The 20,459-nt window shown below is 36.8% G+C and overlaps 1 protein-coding gene across 1 annotated transcript; it reads right to left on the bottom strand.

Annotated features, from left to right (window-relative positions):
• Positions 1-525: 525 nt before the first annotated feature.
• eif3m (eukaryotic translation initiation factor 3 subunit M) lies at positions 526-8,457 on the bottom strand. The gene is made up of 11 exons (XM_005804194.2): positions 8,337-8,457; positions 6,855-6,987; positions 6,577-6,715; positions 6,370-6,493; positions 6,192-6,286; positions 5,617-5,700; positions 5,437-5,536; positions 4,990-5,071; positions 4,466-4,609; positions 3,191-3,251; positions 526-754 (listed from the first exon to the last, which is right to left on the bottom strand). Exons 1-11 carry the CDS (start codon positions 8,376-8,378, stop codon positions 631-633), a joined length of 1,128 nt encoding a protein of 375 aa, XP_005804251.1. The 5' UTR covers positions 8,379-8,457; the 3' UTR covers positions 526-630.
• Positions 8,458-20,459: the final 12,002 nt, after the last annotated feature.

Raw genomic sequence — 20,459 nt, 5'->3', positions numbered from 1 at the left:
ATGCTGTCCCAGACTTTAAAGTTTGTTGTAGAGTTATTGCTAGACTGCTTTTGCCACAGATCATTAGTAACTTAATCCTACATTTCTGCTTCAAAAAAATCCCCAAACATTTGAAGTTCTTCATTTCAGTTTTAGGGGGATTGCAGACAGTGAATCATGCTGACTGCAGCTGAGCAGACACTGTATCAACCCAGCTGAACGTTTCATGGTTGCAACAGCAGGGAAGGAGCCGTCAGCACAATGCAGCTTTGACCGGAACATGGAGGGTCATCTTAAGTTCACATGAAAATTGTTATATCTGTATAGATGACAAACTGACCCACATGCTGAAGGTTATTTCTCACCCCCAGTCACAGCTCATCTACTACACTGGCAAGCTGTCTTGTAACTGGAAGCAGATGTTAAGAGCTGCTAGAGGAGACGTTCCAATTGGGGACCCTGAATGTTTTTGTTAAAACGATGAACACTATATTATTATTCATTGAAATTAAGAAATAAAACAAATATATATCAACACAAAAGCCCTCATTGGTCACCTTCACTTTTTTATTTGATGAATGTAAAAACTGATCTTTTCAGTCAGAGATTCGGTGAAGCAGTGAAGATCTGAGAGTCAGGTCCATGTTGGAGTTATGCAGAAGGGGACAAGGTCTGCAGACTGGTCTTGACGGTTGCTAGGTTAGCCTTCCAGGAGCTCAGGGTGTCATACAGCTGCTGCCACTGCTGCTTGCCAAAGGTGCGGTGTGTGCTGTGGCTGAGAGAATGGAGACAGGAAAGCAAGGCCAAGGTCACACTTCATGGCAAAAGCAGGTTCAGCTATGAAAAACATGCAAGACCGTTTCTGTACACAGACCTGAGATCATTTAGGGACACAATCACTTGGAAAAAGAAAAACACAAAAACAAACAAACATTGTATATATTTGTATATGATCTAATGTTTTTACTACACTACACTTCTCCAGACGCAGGTACTGGACTGCAAAAGTGTTTGGAGTTCATCCTTGCAGTCTAAATTATTTAATTTATAAACATTCATGATACGTCAGGAAACGTTTTTAGAAAATGTTTACAAAGGGGTCCTGCATGCAAACTTTATGTACAAAGAAATGGACCATTTCTTCATCCCGTTTCAGTTTTAATATCCAGTTTAAACCAGTCAGTTAGCAAAAAGCCATGGGGAAAAAAAGGGAATGCACAAGCACAGCAAAATAGGTGAAGATAACAATGTTGTATGATTATGAAAGTGCATAATGCAGTAGATTACAGACCAGTCAAGTTGTTTCTATTTTAATAACCAAAGATAGTTTTACTGAGTAAAACACAAAACTTTTAATAAATCTCTTACAAAATATTTCTGTAAAGCAGGTAATCTTACGACGTCCATTCAACTCTTTATGTAAATTGGATCCGTTTTGTGAAGTGGCTTTAGGTAGCAAATGTTGTGAATTGCTGCTACATATTATAAATAAGCTGAACTGGAATAATTTGAAGGGAAGAATGGGCAAAATGAAATCGATGAATAGAAAAAAATATGAATTATGAATAAATAGATTAATCAGATTGTAAGTAGGTCAGTTTGTGAATTCAGTGATTCTTGAGACGAGGGGCAAAATGGGTTTTAATCCCTCCTCCCCCCCAAAAATATTATTATTCCTCAAGCTTATGTATTCAAATATGACAAATAATGGTTTGAAAATGTAAAGATGCTAAGGCTCCCAGTTGCAACATTTTTTTTTAAATTACATTTTAAATGGACCTGACCCAGAACTTTGTCAACATCATCTGACAAACAAATATTAAATTATTTTTTAATGACCCTATTAGTGATATTTTTTACAGACAAATGCTTCTCAAGAAACAAAAGAAATATTATTTAAAACAAAAAACAACAAATTCCACCTGACAGAGTTGACACAGAACAGAAGGTGGTCACAAACTAGTAAGTAAAAAGAAATACTTCATACATGTGAAGTAATGCCATTAATGTAAAATACATTAAAATGAATTAACTGCGTGTAAGTGAGATTTGTCAACACTATCACTGAAAGAGTCAGGCTGTCAGTTAAAACTCTGATGGAGTTGACAAAATGCCAAACTACCACAATTTATATGATGTTATTCTGAAAGAGGCCATATTGTAGCTCATCAGGTCCATAAAATCTTTACAGTTTACTAAAATTAAGCATTTATTTCACAAATGTTATCAAAGTTTTGTAAATTGTCAGTTATGGTGTTGACACATCATGGTTGTGACTTAACTTAGGAATAAAACGGAAGAAAAAACTAAAGAATAACGTAAGCTAACTAGAGCTGCCTATCCCTCTTAGCAAAAGAAGAGAACGAAAGACATCATGGGGTCCTCAGAAGTTCTGATGCCCCCCAATAATGCTTGATTTTTTTGCATTCTTTTTATGTATGACGGTGTTGACAAAAACTTGGAACAAATTTCAATGGAGTAGTAAAATATATAAAAATGATTTTTACTCAATTTATTGATACTTTTATAATTATTTATTTTAATACTTATACTGTACTTAATTGCCATAATATATTATCTTAGTATTCCTTTATTTGTTTTAAACTATTATAATGTATTGAGTTCTGCTCCAGGACAGGGGATTTTACAGACACCATCTACCTACTATGTTTAAAATAAAAATATTCAGCAACCAGGAAAACGTACATTGTTGTGCTCACATGGGCCATGTTAGTTTAGTCAGATATTTGAAAAAATTATATTTTGTGTATATTTCATTCAAATTTTGTACTTTATCCATAGGACATGTTTTGTCCCTCTTCTCAAGAATCACTGAATTGATGAATCCATCATCCATTTAGATTATGGATTTCCTGATCCATCATCTAAATGGATGATGGTTTCATCCATTTAGATGAAAATAAAAACTTTATTTTTTCCCCTATATCTATCCAGGCCAGAAAAAATACCAAAATCAAATTCCATACTTTTCCAGACTGCCAAGAATATTACTTGCTCTCTTGGTTATCAGAGACCAAACATCTTTTCCACAAAGCAAACTGCAGCATATTGCCATTTTAATTCCACATTTTTTCCCCAGTTATTGCTTAAAACAAATACACTTAACCGTAGACAGCTTAAAATAATCTTTTTCTTCACTAGCTACATACTCATGTTAACTTATGTATGGCACAATATTGAAAGAACTTACCTCACGACAACTTTTCTTTGCGTCTGGTCAATTTTGCAGTAGACCATTTTGGTCCGAACAGCTGGGGGGGAAAAAAAGGCAAGACAAGAAGAAAGGTGATGAGAGAACAAGAGCTTCAACAAAAATCAACAGGATATAAGAAAGACACAAAAGGAATCGTCAAGTCCATGTAGATTAACTGATCAGGATGGAAATATTATTTTTTATTCTGTCAGCTAGAGCAGGGGTGCCCAAAGTCGGTCCTTGGGGGCCGGCATCCTGCACGTTTTAGTTCTCTCCCTAGTGGCACCAACAACCTTTTCAGCATGTCAGTGTTCTACTTAGGCCTTCTAACGAGCCATCATTTGATCCAGGTGGGTTAAACCAGGGAGAGAACTAAAACATGCAGGATGCCGCCCCTCGAGGACCGACTTTGGGGACCCCTGAGCTAGAGACATTTTTAGTATCGTTGGATGTGCCCAACAGTATCGTCTACTGTAGATTATTTTATTGTATCCAACTATCACAGCCTGGTTTATCATTCGTGTTACTTGCATTCCCAACAAACTTTCGTCTTTGATTTTCTCTCTGGTTTATTTTAATCAGTGCTTACACCGATAAGTTGAGCTAGATAAAGTCTGTACATTACCACAAACTGGCACAAAGTTAACCATAGTTTAGCACAAAATCTTGTTCAAAATTTCCTGTAACATTATTCATTGAGAAGCAGCAGAAAGATGATCCGCCTTAACATCGTAGCATGCATTTAGCAGCTTAAAGATCTTAGCGGTCTTGTCTTTTTCTGTCGGTCAATCATTACGTCTCATTCAAGCGTCGCACTGTGATTCTGTGTTAAACCTAAACCTTTCGGAGCGTCTAAACCCCATACATCACCTTCGAACCTGAAGCAGCCCCAAACTGTAGCTCCCCTTTAGAAAGCTTTAGAAAGTTGAGTGAATAATTCGTCACAGATACCGACGCTATGATTGTTTTTAAAGTACAGTTTGGATGGAGCTCACCCATTAGTGCAGTCAAACTTGACTGATGCACAGAGCAAACGGAAACAAGCAGGATGCCAACAGGCTGCAGCTGTGGGCAGCTCTAATAACATCCATGTATTTGGGTGTCAGACAGCAAAAAACACAACGCTTTAAAATGGGGTCATATTGCAAGTAGACTGGAGACATGGATCTAAGACACCCTAACTGCATTTAAATAGTCTTGAGTATATATTTCTCTGAACTGCGATGAGTGTTTGAAGGACATGGATGGACAAGATTCATTTGAAGTTTATACCATCAATGACAAAAGCCTCGACGTCATCAGCTCCGATCTGCAGTTCCTGCTGTATGGTATCAAAGGAAATCTCTTTGAATTCCACCGCCATGCCCATGAACGTCAGCAGGCGCATCTTGGCCATGTTCTGCTCGTGAGAGAGGCCTGAGGACCAAAACGCAGGGATCATTAAGCACAAAACAGTCACAGGCAATTACTCTCAGCTCAGGGAGTTTCCCTGTAATAAAGCTCAGGACGTTTAGGACCAGTCAGGGATTCTACTCATTAACAAAAACATCTCTCTGTGTTGGCTGTTTTGAGAGCCCATCCTACACATGTTTTAATTGAATTTCATTCATAATGTAGTTGGGCGGGGGGGAAGAAAGTACTGCTGACACAAACATTCTTGGTCTGCATCAACACAAGCAGACACTCTTGGGGAATAAAATACCCCTCAAGAGTTCATTGTCTTGCCACAAACATAGAAAAAAAAAAACTTGGAATAAATAATATTCTTATTCACATTATAAAATACAAGTACTTACCAAGAGAATCAATAAAGTCTTTGTTACTCTGGTAGAATTTGACATATGATGCTAGTTTTGCACTCACAAAGATGGTTAAAAGCTGAGAAGACAGATGGGAAGAAAAAACGCCAATGAATAATGAGTCAGATGGACTTATACAAACTAAGGTCATTAAGTTTCTGGACTGACATCATGCACTTAAGCTATCAAAGCTCTTGTAAACTGTGAAATCACAAAAGGCACAATTCAGCAAACAATTTTAAGCTTAATTTAGCTCCTGCTGATGAAGCATGACAAAATATTTTTTCGATAAGATTTAAAAAGGAAAGAAGAGATGTAATCCCCCAAATCCTTAAAATGCAACTAATGAGAGATATTGGATGAATCTGTCTTATTAAAAATAATCTACATCCTGGTAAATTCCCTGCCTGGATTGAGTTATGCAGAGAATCTTTAAGCACTTACATCATGGATGAGCTCTCCCTCCAAAAAGCGAACAGGTTTCAGGGTGAGCAGGTGGTCAAACAGGAAGGTGTTCGGGTCTTTGAGAGCACGAACAATACATCTGAAAACGATGGAAACGGGTTGGAAAGAGGGACACCGTTTCAAATTTCAACAAGCGTGAAACCAGTTTTAATAATGCACCTGTGAGCATCAACGCGTGCTTGCGAAGCATTGTCCTCTGTGTAACTTCCCAGCAGCTCAACCATCACTTTCGCTGCAGCTTCACTGCAAAGTCGAAAATTAAAAAGGTTAAAGTCCTTTTAACATGCATGTACTAATTAACACAGACGAGCGATGCGCTAAAACACACCATCAACCCACTGAGTAATAAAGCACACACTGCACTGCAACATTGTTACATTGCAACGTTCCTGAGTGGCACAATGTGTCAAATTACAATCCTCATCTCAAAATAAATGTGTGCAATACTTGAAAAGCAAAATCTTCTTGGGTGCAGTACTTGGTAGGATTTCATATCAATCTTCAATGCATTCAAATTTCACCACTGCTCTCTTAATATATACTTTTAGCAGCCAAAAAGCTAGTCAAAATGAATATTGTCATGTCCAGCAGTAATGTCACAGTAATATCCTGCATTGCTCCAATAAAGTAGAATGCATTTGACAATTTGTATTTCTGCATCTGCTGATTTTGAAATAGTCACAATAAACATTAAATACTGTGTACAGTTACCTTTAAATACTGTGTACAGTTACCTTTTTTTGCAGTCCACCAATGCTTCATACACCAGCCTCAGCATTGTGTGCTTCTTCTCTGTGTTCAGGTTCCAGTCAACAATCCACTTGCGTACCTATTCAGCGACACCAACGCGAATCAAGCCAAAGAAACACACCTTTAAACCGACACCGCTTTTAAGATGGAGAATGGAGATACCTGATCAAGATCGGTGGGGATGAAAGAAATGGCATTACAGGTTGCAGCCACCTTGACGAGGCTGCAGAACACTGTGTACCTCACCGGAGTGTTCTCGTCCATGCCATGGAACAAGTTGCTCAGCCTGAAAAAGCAACTCAAACGTTGGCATGGACCTTTCTCTTTTAATTATTGGAAATCGAAATGGTTTTTTTTGACAGGACTCACAGCTGCAGGCGAAGGGAGGGTCGCTCTCCCTCACGGAACTTTACCAGCTTCTCACACAAACTTTCAATCAGAGCTTCTTGCTTCTCTGGCTCCAGGATTAACAGCAGAGACACGATGCTGTTCATTACACTCTCAACATCTACAAAGACACAGAAAGCAGACTTGACTGAACTTGAGTTTTTTTTTCTCCTCCTATTAAAATGAAACCAATTTCACTTTCTTGCTAAAAGGTAACAAGAGTCAGTGTGTGAGACATAGAAGCGTTCTTCCTCACCCACCTTTATCATCATCCTTCAGACAGACATCACAGGCCTCAATGATCTGAGCCAAATCAATATGAAGTCCACCTTCAGCATTCTCCTCTGAGATATCAGCTCCTTTAGCCTTGATGTAGGACCTCAGCTCCGAAGCCTGAAATATTACAGTGACATTGTTAATGTCAAGGATGCTTCCACTGCAGAATATTGAACTATAGGTCCAACAAGAGCAAGCTGTATTTTAGTTAAGAATTTAATAAACAACCTGTTGTCTATCTGTGCTCTGAAATATCAAAATGCTGGAACCTTCTTATTTAGTCTAGATCAGGAGTGTCCAAACAAAAAAATTATAAAAATAAAAGTTTTTTTTTTTTTTTTTTACCTGCTCAACAATAAACTAAGCATGCAATATGTTAATTAAAAAGGTTTTTGGGGAGAAGGCGAGAGAAGTATAAATTGTTCTTTTAGGTTTGATTTAAAATAAAAAATAAAGCCAAACAATTTGTCTAATGCCAACAATAGGGATATGATTTGGTGTCATGCTCTCTCTGTCTGGAAATGCTAAATGAATTTAGCCATGTCTAATAGATTAATTAAAAGCAGACTTGGATAAAACAAAAAAAAAAAATCTGCTTTTAAATAAAATTTACTAGGTAGATATTGTCTCATTTACTAGGAAATTAAAGAGAATGCAAATAATGACTGGTTATTAAAAGCAAAATGCTACGCTACCAGTATTTTTTGTTGTAACAAGATTTTAAATTGTAATAAATTTGCCCCAATTGAAAACAAAATGTCTTTATCTGCATCAACCACCTGTGCTGGTGGCCCTACTCTGTGTCATTCTTGAGAAAAGAGTGCTGCACTGTGGACATCTCTACATGTTATATCATTTGTATAATTTAAAACATTTCAACTAAGTCAAACGCCAATCATTTGTGCCGATATTAAACCTGTTTGAAAGTTAGATCACATACATTGTACAACATGTAAAAACACGCAGTGTTAGAAAAAGCCCTGCTAAAGAATTGAAACTACAGCGCCTAGAAGTATTAGCTTAAAGAAATATGTAAACACCCGCTTAATCCCCACCACAAAAAAAATATAGTTTGAATTTAGTGACATAAGCTAAAGGGAAATTGAATGAATAATTTTAATGCCTTGCTTATTTCATTTATTTTTTGCAACTTTGTTTATGTCGCCATGTATGTAGGTGGCTAGCGTTTGCTAGTCAAGCGTTACTTTTCCGACTGCAAATATTTTGATCTAGAATAAACTAAAATCAACATATCTCAACGAAATTCTATGTTACTAATCCAAAATTTAAATAATTATTAATTATTTCTGAATTTGCCAACATACACATCTTTACCATTACATGCTAAGTACGGAGCTAGCATTGCGGGTAGCTAGCACATGCTAACTTATTTAAATGCTTAGCTTTAATTCTACAGTTAATCTAAACAACGCAGTTTTAACGTCCTCAGAAAACGTAGGTCACACCTGGTCTTCTTCTGTTATGTCGATAAACGCTGGGACGCTCATTTTGGTGATACGGTGAGCCTAGATGATGAAATCCACGCTCTCACCAACTCCGAGATCAGAGCGGAAAAGAAAGTCCAGCATCGCCGGGCAGACTGATGCTCATCCGGGTCATTTTCTTAAAGCCCCAGCAGCCGGCTGAACTCATTTAGGAGGCTTGTGAGTCTGTATTTATTCACCGTTTTGTCTCCGTCGTTTTGGAGACTGGGAAATAGCGACGCTTCAACTTTAATCATGCTACAAATAAGTCGAACTTTAACTTGGTTAAATAACACTGGTGTATGTGAAAAAGTGTTGAGTAAAAAGTAAAAATAAATCAGTAGAAAGGCCCTAGCTCTCAAAAAGACTCATCAACTATCCTGGAAAGTTTATTGCATTGCATTTATTTTGTGAAACAAGCATCGAGTTTATTAGTAGCAGTGGTCTGCAACCTAAAAGCAACATAAAACCCAAGATTACAGATTGCATTCAGGGACAATGACCTTAATTTTTGGAGACAAATCCTATACCTGAAATGTTTGACCATAATGATTGCTATTAATGTCTTTGGGAAAAAAAAGGTGAAGTTTGCCAGATGCACAAATGTCTGATTTATTTTTTTATAATCACAATCAGTATCCCCTCTGAGTTTGGTAAATATTGCAGTTAGACATGTTAATTTTGTGCATGGTCTCTAAACCCTTGTTCCAATGATTTTTGAATCCTTATTCATTTTTGTCCAGGCGCCATTCTAAAAAAGCACAGCATAGCACCTGCTACTTATAGAAGCTAATGTGTGATTTACCAAACTAAAGGTATTCATTGCAAATATGAATATACAGTTTACAATGGAACTGATTTGCACAATCCGTAACTATTTACAGCACCTGACACTTATTGAGCTCAACAGAAAGATGTGTCATAGCTTCATAACACCAGATATTCTGAGCTATGATACTGAAAAACTAAGTGCCCACTATAAAGGTGAGAATTTGGCTCCCTTAACTCAGCATAAGGCTAAATGTGTGTGAAAATTCCCTTTTGCTCTTTATCACTTGAAAACAAAAAAAACTCGAACTTTCTTAATATTTTTTCAGTTTTTATTCTTCTTTCAGGAAATGTCTGCTCTTTGGAAGATCAACGTTAAATGTTATGCATTCAAGTAGAGAGCCATTCTGTGTTGAGGTTATCATATTAAACTATAGTTAATTTTTGAAGACTAACACAGAAACTGTGACCCAGAGATGGCCAATGTGGACATACTGTCAGTGTCAGAGGGCACGTCTCCCCCACCACATACCCGCTATGTGAACATGTGTTGGGCCCCTGCACCAAAGGGGATCCTGTGTATTGTTGCAATGGCAGGTCACTCAATGATTAAGGTGAGCAGGGCAAGTGAAGCAAGAGGTCATCTTAAAACTATGGAGTCGGGTTACTGATGTTTGGGTGGTGAGGAGGCTCATCCCAGGGTAAGGATACTGTGGGGTGTTTTTCATTTCCCTGCCTCACTGCTCACAGTTCATCTGTCAGGAAAATATGTGTATTTTGAGGATTCATGGGCTATGGAGACACCTCATGCCATGTCATAATTTCTTGAAAGTCCTCTTGTCACATATTTCTTTTAGCAGTTACAGAAAGGGAACTTAACTCTGCTACATTCATCAGATCATCCACTGCCTGAAAATAGTGTGCTGAGGGGAAATGGCTGATTGAGTGTTTCACCACAGAGCTCATTTGATGCGTCATTGTGTTAGGAAGGAAGGCGCCTGGTACCAAATCCCACCTTCACTCTCTCCCCGCCCTTGTACACTGTCATGTCAAAGAATTTATGGGTGTTTCTCCACAAGAGTGCTTGTGTAAATCTGAGGCTTCTATTATCTGATTAACAGCTGTTGTCAAGTGTCTGGTGTATTTCAAGTCCCAAATAAGGGTTTTGCAGGCTTTGAAGCACCAGGTGCCTATGAGACATTGGTCGTTGTTAATTAAAATAAGTGTTCGAAAAGTCACAAAGCATTGAGTACACTGATCTTTTTATGTTGAGCATCAAAGTATGCTTAAAAAATAGAAATGCAGTTATTTGATAAAGGCTTATGATAGGGTTGGATGTGTTTGTTTTTGTTCTGTTTCATTAGACATGCTATATCATTTGGAATTTTCCTTTTTATCTAGGTTCAAGATTTTCAAACTGCTGTGCAAGAAATACTGAGATTACATGTTGTGCCATCAGTAACACTAACAGAAAAGTTTTGCTGACAACTGTTTTCAAGGTTAAAATAAAGCAAATTAGCTGCAGAAGGTAGCATAAAAGCCCCAAACACTCATAAGGAGTTGTTCAAGCATGTGAACCCATGTCTAACAATATAAACTGTCTCTTGAAAATACATACAATCTAATAGAAAAAAGCTAATATGTATAAGCCAACAGTTAGCTGCACTGGAAAATATTTTGAGGATCCTGCAGGGGAAACTGATACAGTATGACAGCGAACCAGAGCATGCTGATAGTTTCTTATGCTGCGTTATGTTTACTTCTTAAGTTAGAATTTGGTAATATTATCAAACCCAACTTTTTCAGGTTTTAAACTCAAATGTTATTGTCAGTTAATTAGTATTAATAAGACAAGCTAGTACTAATTTAGAGTGATGGCAAAACTCCTGTGTTCCCTTAGATATCCCTCTATTTTTGGTTAGCATCAAACTTAAATTACTGGATCATTAAAACAAATTTTATACTACAGAAATAGAGCCTGATAAAGTGTAAAATTCATTTTTCAAATCTTGCTTTCATTCATTAAAAAGATGAAAATAGAAAGAACAATTTGTACTCTCCAAAAGAATGTTTTGATGATCTCAACAACTCTTAGAAAAATGTACTGCAGACTGATGAAATCAAGTGGAACAGTTTAAAAGAAGAGCATTCTGTTCCATCCACATTTCAGAAAAATAACTTCATACATGATGGTGGTATGATCATCTGTGGCTGGTTAGCAGCGACGGTATTTGAGCAACATGTTGTTATTGATGGAATCATGAATTTTGCTCTCTACCAGAAATCCTTAAAGTACAAAAAAGCTCTTGGATTATGTAGCAAGACAAGAAGCTAAAAAAGGTCAGCAATCCACCTCTAACTGTTATTTCTCACTTAGTAACTGCATTTATGATTTGAAAGCAACATTTCACATGTACTCAGTTTATATGCTGCTTATCTTTTGGTGATCTGACATATGTAACTGTAAAAAAAATCTAATAAATAACAGCACAAAAACAAAGAAATTAAAATATGGGCAAAACTTTTCTCATAGCACTGCATGTCTATGCATTTTATGCACTAAAACTGCTTTGCAAAGGGATGTTTCTGGGTGGGGGAAAGAAAAAAGAAAGAGCCCAACTCCAGTTGTAGCACTATTATAAAGATAACATGTTGGTAATTAGAAAATTTAGCAGTTAGTGAAGTGGTTTTTATATAAAATCTTGGCACTGCTCTGGTTTCATTGAGACAGCAAAATATTGACAGATCTTTCTAGATATAACTCATATCATCTAAGCAGAAGAATTTAATGTTTCTAATTTATGATCCAACTTTTTTTCTTTGCCTCTTTTTTCTCTGGGATTCAGCATTCTGAGAACCAGAATACTGTATATTTTCTCCTCATTGTAAAAACTGCAGCTCTAGTATAACATATTAGATGCTCAATATATATTTACACATGCATTGTTTATATATTAACCAATAGCTACTGTTCCCTTATATATTTTCTGGTGTGAACATTCCAGATATCAATGTTTTGGTCAGTTGGGCTTCATCGACTCATCTCTGCTTGATGGGAATGAGCACATGCTCTTCCTCAAATGCTGGCAAACTGCCCGGTCAGCCTCCTCAAAGATAAATGACAGTGTGTTAGGAGCTGCTTGAACCCAGGTGTTGGGCTCTCTCCCTTCCAGTCAGCCAAGTGGTGAGTATTCATGTAAACTAGTCTCATGGTCGTCATCCAGCACGGCTGCCTACCCTTCCTCCGACTAATTGTCTGGTTCCCACAGTTCTGGCTGCCTTCACAATCTCTGAAAAATCCCCTCGCTCTAGCTCATCTATCAGTCGGTGACCTTGTCAGGGTGCAATGCATGAGTAACTTCCCCATTTCTCTAGATGGAGCAAATTACTTGTTAATTACTTATAAGCTAACCCCCTTTAACACCACTCACCCCCCCCCAAGATGTAGTCTAATTAACAAATAAACAAATAAAGCCAACAAAAATGTGTCCAGAACCTTCCACATCCTATGGGGAGACTTCTAATGGACTATCATGGTCAACATCTACAAAGAAATTGAATAATTTTGTACTTTTTTTAGCAATCAGAAAATTATAAACTGTTATTGAACTGAAAAATCAAGTTGTCTAAAGATATTTTTTCCAAGTTTGGTTCCCTCAGTCTAGGCTTTGGAGCTTTTGATGATTTGTGATAATTTATGGTATTCCAGTTAAAGGTGTATAAATCATTATTTATTGTTAGTAAGCACTGTTTTTCTGCCACCTACTGGCAAGATATTTGTTCATACAAATTTAATAATTCTAAAACTCATTCCAGATACAATAAGTTAAAATTCCCTTTCCAATGGGGTAGTACTGTACGTGTGCAAGCTTATAATCTATGGACTATTCTAATAGCTCTTTGGTTCCTGTGGTGACCTTCTACCCCAAGTGATCAATAATACAGTGGAGTTCAGATGTCTTGACTTAGAGAAGTTATTAAATGATTAGGTGCTTGTTATCAACACATCTGAATCAATTATCAAAATTCTAAAGCAAGGCTGCCAAAATTAGCTTTATTCTGTTGTCACCAAATTAGAACAAGTTTATTGCTTTGAGTTTTTTGAACAACCCACCATCTCTGGGGCAGAAATTAATCTGGAAGATATAGCTCACTGCTCAATATAAAAGCTTTGATTGTTAAACTTTTACATTTTTTTTAGACAACTTCATTTCAAGAAAACAACCCCTAACAATCTGGGATCAGTATTTAACAATAAGACCAGGTTTGTTGCATAAAACTATTTTGCCATCCAGAAAATCTGTGTTTACAATTTACTTAAGACTGAAATGTCTCGCTGCATTAATCCTGAGGATGAGGGTTGGTAAAGCAACACTTTCCCTTAAATGTAGCGTCAGATGTTATGGTTACATTCTGTACTGATTGTGGTGATTTTCATATTTTCCCAACACTGTGCACGTACCTCCGAGTCATACCGGTAACTTTTGCTCGCCTAGCCTCAAAATGAGGCTCAAGGGTATGACAACAGATATTAACCACTAGAGATATCTGAAATGTTTTCTGATGACTGTTTACACCCCAGCCACAGCTGTCAGGGTGTGGCGATGAGGAAGAGGCTGCGGTTTACTGTAAAGACCTGATAAGGGCCGGCCTTGATCCTGACATAAAGCCACCTGCTGTGATGAGAAAAGATTATTCAGCAACAATCAAATATGTTACGTGACACATAGTAAATGAACCACTCCCAAGAATGCAATTTTTGTGTTCAACACATTTGGTCAACGCAAGTTTGATGATGACGGTGTGTCACACACCTCCGATAATAATGAAAACAAGCCTTTGCTTAAGCAAAGTAATCACTGCTCAGAAATAATATAGCTATGAGTCACGGCATCTGAATTTGGACATCCACTAGAAGAGAAGAGGACTTATCCATAAAATCACACATTCTAGGTCTGTTTAAAATTTGCAATCAATACACATTAATTAATTCTTCCCCGACCTATTTAGAGAAGTAATCACCAAATAACTGGTCAACTTGTTTATGAATTAATTTATATATCAAATCAAAGGGTTTTCCAAGAACCTGTCTTCCATGTTTAAACAAAACACACGGTTTTATGTCATAAATGCTGTCCAAAGATTTTTGTCCAAATAATTTTCTGTCCTTTACCAGATGGCAGTCAGGGTAAATTTAGCCTTTAAATGTCCAAAACACTTGGTGATGACATCTTGGTGATGACCTGAACCTTTCGTTGTTAGGCTATGGACATCCTGTTAGTGACAGTTCCAGTTAGGAATAGCTGTTGCAATGAACATAGCTGTCACTGTTACAGTAAGTTATTGCACACATATTATCCTAGCAACTTGTTCTTATTTACTCCTGAGGAAAGAAGGACTATAAGTTAATTCACAACTTAAACTTAATTGGAAGGAGTCTTATGGTAACAAGTTTGGCTATTTTAGCTACTTATTTAGCTCTTTGGAAAATGTTCAATTTAAATTCACTCCAAATGAGAAGAGCTGTAACATGAAGCAATAAAACCACCAGAAAATATGAAAGAAAGAGGAACTTACGTGTCATTTTTGAGACTATAGTCTGAATCAGTAGCACTGTTTGGCAGAAAAAAAAGTTTATTGATGGCAACTAAAATAAAGAAGTTCACAAATTGACAGATAAAACTTGGATTTCTGCTTTAAGCAGGAGTTAAAAAGTTTGACACGTTAATAATTGTTTTCATGTTTTCAGAAGATTTTGCGATTGAAGTTTTATTTACCTTTTATTTCCTATTTAAGATTTCACTTGAAATAAATTAGTGAGGATGACTCATCAAGAGAGCAGTTCTCACCATAAACGTTTGCTCTCTCACGTATTGTGATTTTCAATACTTTTCCCATCAAGTCTGATATGCCACACCTTGAGGGATGCTCAGAATGGCACAACTAAGACAAAACAAAAACAAAACCTTTGATATGCAGTTTTATGATTATGCGTTGCACCACGGATGGTTCAAAGCTTCATAAGGACACACAAGATGTAAACAACTGCACTGGTGTGTTGTGAATGAAGGGTTCCATAGCAAGGTGCTTGTCAAAAGGGATTTTGAGAAAGATTAATTTTGCATTGAAATTATAGGAACTTCAAGTGCTCCTTTTTGTGTTTAGACAAAAGATGCTGACGATGTGTAATCAGTGACAGCTGTAAAGAAAATTTACTGCCATGTGTAAAATAAGGACACTCGTACAGAAATTGACTTTGGCAAAAAGTTTTTTTTTTAACAACAACACAGAAACGTACTGGAGAAATTGCAAGACGAGCAGGACATGGAGCACAACAAAAATAATGAGAAACCAACAAAGAACTATGAAAATCAGTAAGCTAGTAAAATCAGAAAAGAGTGAAGATTGATGCTGGATACAGCTACTCGGGGAAATGTGGAACAGCTGAGGCAAAGAACAAACAGGGAAGGAGATTAAATAACATGGAGTGGAACTACAACACAAAATGAAATTAGATTTGCAAACCAAGGGGGGGAAGACTAACACTCACATAAGAGCATATAACCAAAATCCCAAACAGCTGAGATTTGTTTTGATTCTGTCATAACTCTTAGATGTTTTCAGTTAACCAAAAATCAGCATAGAAACTACAAAGTCAATCTGGCTCAATGTGGAAAGTCCCACCATTGGTAAATGATGAAAAATGTGACTAACTACTCTTTTTGTACAATTTCACAACCATGGCCCTGTTATTTTTACTAGTAAAACAACTTGATTATTTAAATAGAGCATATCTGACAACATGAAGTAGACTGATGGAGCTCAAAAAGCAACACCTTATGCCCTGCTTGACTTTGGGGCTACAGCTGCAATGACAGCAATTGTAAACAAAAAGAGAAAACATGGAAGAGTGGTGAATTTTCCCTGGACTGGCCAACCAATCATAATTATTTCAAGAGTGATCTGACAAAAGAACCCAGAATAACATCTCAAGCATGGCAGAGCTCAGCGATCTCTGTTAAGTTTGTGTTCATGATCCAATGTTAAGAAAGGGAATGAGTAAATACGGCATCCATAGGTCAGGACTGATTGGACCACAAATTCTGCTCTCTATCAACAAAAACCTTAAAGGTAACTTTCATCTCAGGAGTGGAAAAGCCAGTTATTTTGATTAGAGGGTGATTTATTTATTTATTTACACAAGGTTAGGGCATTGTGTGGATAGTATTTTGTTAGTAAATGAAATGTACGTACAGCCTAAGGAAAATAGAAATGTTCTTCCCAACGTGTGTTCAGTCTTATCCATTTCCCAGAGATTAAGACAGATAGAAGGAAATGATGAAACATTTCAACACCATGTTGTTGGGTTTGTTATCAACTTGTTTCCATGCCCACAAAGAGAAGTGAAGGTCTGAGCTTTTATTAATGCTACTCTCAGCACATCCAAACACCACCTGTTGCTCTATTGTAGCACTCTCCTGCACCACAAGTTGTCAGTTGTATTATGTTTTTTTAATTGTAAGTTAATCCTGCTTTCTCTCTCTTTTTTTGGATTCAGTAAACAGTTTTAAAAAAGCAGTAAACAACCTATCTTCAAATGCAGTAGCATGAATACAGATTGAAATGGAAAAAGTAATTCCCCTCTTTTGCCTCTGCCCGATCCCATTTTGTGTAGTTTATCATGCTTCTTCTTGGCTGAGCCATAACCTTCTCAAATTTCCTCTTACTCATTGTGCTGAAAGGCTTGTCTATTTCTTGTTAAGGGTCGGAGGCGGTGTTGACCATTTCCCTTTTTCCTCCACTGAGATGTTGTTTTAAACCCTGAGTTAACCAGAGATTGATCTGAAGAATGGATGTATTTGGGGACTGCCATTCGTCATATGGCCTGAAAGGGTCGTTTTCTCCCCCAACCCTGTCACCTTTGATGAATCCTCGCTAAAGACTCCTCTGCTTAAGGCAAGGCCAGCATTTGCGTTGGCTGAGAGGCCTCTCGCATTTTGTCTCTCCCTCTGATTTTTGGCAACACACTTTGAACTGTACCACAACCTTTAATCCATACAGTACATTACTTTGTGTTTGTTTGTGATGAGTGGACCACAGAGGGCTTTTAATAATTGTTCTGGGAGAAATTAATTTTGTTTGTAACTATTTTCAAGTTGGCTATGTGAAAACGTTCTCCTTGGGGATGACAGTTTTGCCTTTTGCACTTGTTTATTTCTGAAAAAAAAAAAAAAAAAGTCAGGGATCACTTACTTTTCCATGTGGTCATAAAACCATACAGAAGAATTGCTGGAATGTTTCCAACTCAGTTTGTTAAGTTAAGTCTATTGGACTGAATTTTTAAGCTAATGCTACACTAAGACAATTCCTACAATTTTACAAAAATTAGAAATACTAAAACGTTAAAATACTGAGACAAAAACTGTTTAATAAATTTCCAAAAAAGTCAGATTTGGCATTGGCTGTGCAAAAATATTGAAGGTTACATGGTTAAAATTTTGCAATCGTGACCAAAAATTGTCTATGTGAAGCCAGCTCAGCAGTTTGTCTGCTGATTTCATCACTTTAAAAGTGACTTCTCTTCCCAGACACTTTGTTTCCCCCTCTTCCGTCACACAGCAGTGTTTTTAAGTTGATACTGGGGCCAGCGATGTTCACTGGAACCCTAAGCCATGTTCCAGATGGTGATGACAGACACTGGCTAATACTGTTCACCTCTCCAATACCAAACTCTAGTCTCCTGCATGAAATCTGATGGCCGTTTTAGTAGTTTGAACTCAGTCAAGCATGGAATTAATTAAATGTCTATTTTTATTAAGTTCAAACTAAATCTTGTGTGATTTGGAAAAAAAAAGCTTGAACCCTGAACTTCGAAAACACATAATTTTTATGAAGTTCAGTATCTTAACACCTTTTAACTGTGAGTGAATATTAGAGATTGTATGATGTGTTAAAATGGGATGCAGTTGAGTTTCTGATTCCAGAACAAATGTCATGTTCTAGCAAATGTCTAAGGCTAAAAATCTTGGAGCCTAATAATCCAAGATATTTAGGCTCAGAATATCTTGGATTAATTTATAAGTGCTTCTCAAAATACCTTCAGTTGTGATGAAGAACAATCATGAAAGAGCAAACATTTTATGAAACACCTGAATAGTCTTATCATTGCCACTTAAAAAGAAAAAATTATTGCATGTCCAAAAAACTCCACTTTGATTTTTTCCCTTTCTCAGTTCAGTGCTACTAACTAACCTTTTTTTTCTGTTTTTCTGTATCGGATCGGTATCGGTCAGTATTAAAAGTCAGATATTTGTATCAGTACCGGAAGTGAAAAGGTAGATCAGTAGATTTCTACTTTTAAGCAACTTTTCAAATTCTCAAAAAGCCTTATTAATACTGTTTTGAACTAAGATATCGAAAACCTTTCTAACTCATTTTGAATTAAACCGCAGAGGTTTTATGAAACACTACAAATTCATGTGGAGGTCCGTCTATTCAGCTTTTTAACACTTAATGTCCACAGTTTCCTATGAAACTTTCATAACTTCATAATATAACATAGGTAAAAATGATCACACTGGGTTGTCCTAGTTTTGTCCAACCTTCAACATTGAGGGAAAAGGGCCATAAGGCAACAATGTAATATTTAATACATTGCTTTAACTACTTTTACAAATAGGACATATTCAGCAACAAGTTATTTGACTCAGAGTAAATGTAGTATGTTAGTTTATAACATGCTAAAGAGGAGATTGGAACCAAGCTTAATCTTGCATTCATAAGCAACCACATAAAAACAGAAAAATCTTGATGATTAATTTGCAGAAAGGTTACAAAACGGTTTCCATGCTGAGGCACAAACAATATGAATTAATAAATTAGCTTTGAATTAAGGCTCTGTGGGAATAACTGTTTACCTTAGTGCGTGTGCAGCTGTTGCGTTTGCCAACTATTCCTGAGGGAATTGAAATTCTCTAATGTTACCCAAGACAGGAGAGAGGACTCTGAGAAGACACAAACTCAGTTCTGTTGCATTCAAACGCAGATAAAATGTAAAAACAATTATTTTTTGCTGTGTCAGTTTAAACAATTGATTGAGGTTCTGTAATTATTAAAAAGTGGGTGGACAAAGTCACTGCCAGCTTTATAAAAGCAGCGATTACAAAAGAAACGTCCTATTCCCGTTTATCCTTGCCCTCTGATGGACCAGCGACCTGTCCAGGATTTTCCTGACCTTTCACCCAGTGACCTCTGGAGATTGGCACCAGTCCCACTGTGACCCTTCAAGGACAAGGGGGTTTAGATGATGGATAGGTTTCTATTTTAGAAATACCAGAATTTTGGTGATTTTCTTGCATCAAATTCAGGTAAGCATTATCATTTAGAAGCAGTATCTATAAGACCTGGGTTAAAAGGTTGCTGAATTTTGGCCCATTTCTCCAGAGAGAGCTGATATTCTTTGTTTCATTAAGTCACAGGACATGTCACTATATGTTTGTTTTTTTGCTAACTTTGCAATGGATAGATGTACAAAATCCTTTTCCAGTAAGTTTCTAAACAGCACTAAGAAAAAGTAATCATTTAATCATGTTTCAATGTGCCTGCAAAATCATTTTAAATGTATTGTTATTGTGGGAATATAAAAAAAAGGGTAGCCAGTTTGTTACAATTAACGTAGCAAACTTTCTTGCTTTAAATTAAATAAATAAACAGCAAAAACTTTGATTTGTATCGCTTTTTGATTGTTCTCGGCTTTGAGGGAAAGGAGGAACCCATGTGTTGATTTGAAAAATACCACAATGTTAAAAGATCCACAGCAGCTGGCTACTTTTTGCAGGCCTATTGAAGCTCCTGCATTCCTGCGTATAGCTCCACTTTGAGTAAAGTTAGAGTCGAAGCTGGAACCTCTGTGTCTGACACACACCCACACTGAACTCCCTCTCTCCTCTGCTAATAAATAATTATCCTTTTGTGTGATGTGGCTTTGCTCCAAGGCCGTGCACTTTATGTGAAATGCTTTTAGCAAAGGAGTCCAAAGGGGGGAAATTCACACAAAAACACTTTGACTTTTAGCGTTTATATTACACTTTTAGATGATACAATAAACATTTTTTTTTCCACGTTGTTGCATCAACAAGCAAATACTCACCTCAACAAAACGGATCTTTTCTGTATCTTCTGACTGATTATTATGTTTTTTAAATCATATTTTCTTCACACTGTTTTCCTACTGTACTTAATTATTGTACATACTTATTGAAAATAGAATATATTTTAAAAAAACGACATGAACTTGAACATGATGTCCGATGACGCTCATTTGACAAAAAGGGCCAT

Source organism: Xiphophorus maculatus, chromosome 4, assembly GCF_002775205.1.
Source record: "Xiphophorus maculatus strain JP 163 A chromosome 4, X_maculatus-5.0-male, whole genome shotgun sequence".
Lineage (NCBI taxonomy): Eukaryota > Metazoa > Chordata > Actinopteri > Cyprinodontiformes > Poeciliidae > Xiphophorus > Xiphophorus maculatus.
Note: the sequence above shows the minus strand (reverse complement) of the source record. Positions and strands in the feature narration are given on the sequence as shown.

Excerpts from the sequence above, each read along its gene's own strand:
- eif3m (XM_005804194.2), bottom strand. The coding sequence starts at position 8,378 with ATGAGCGTCCCAGCGTTTATCGACATAACAGAAGAAGACCAG. Across the intron at positions 6,716-6,854 it reads TCTGAAGGATGATGATAAAG|ATGTTGAGAGTGTAATGAAC; the intron begins GTGGGTGAGGAA and ends GTGTCTTTGTAG. Across the intron at positions 6,287-6,369 it reads TCCCCACCGATCTTGATCAG|GTACGCAAGTGGATTGTTGA; the intron begins GTATCTCCATTC and ends GTCGCTGAATAG.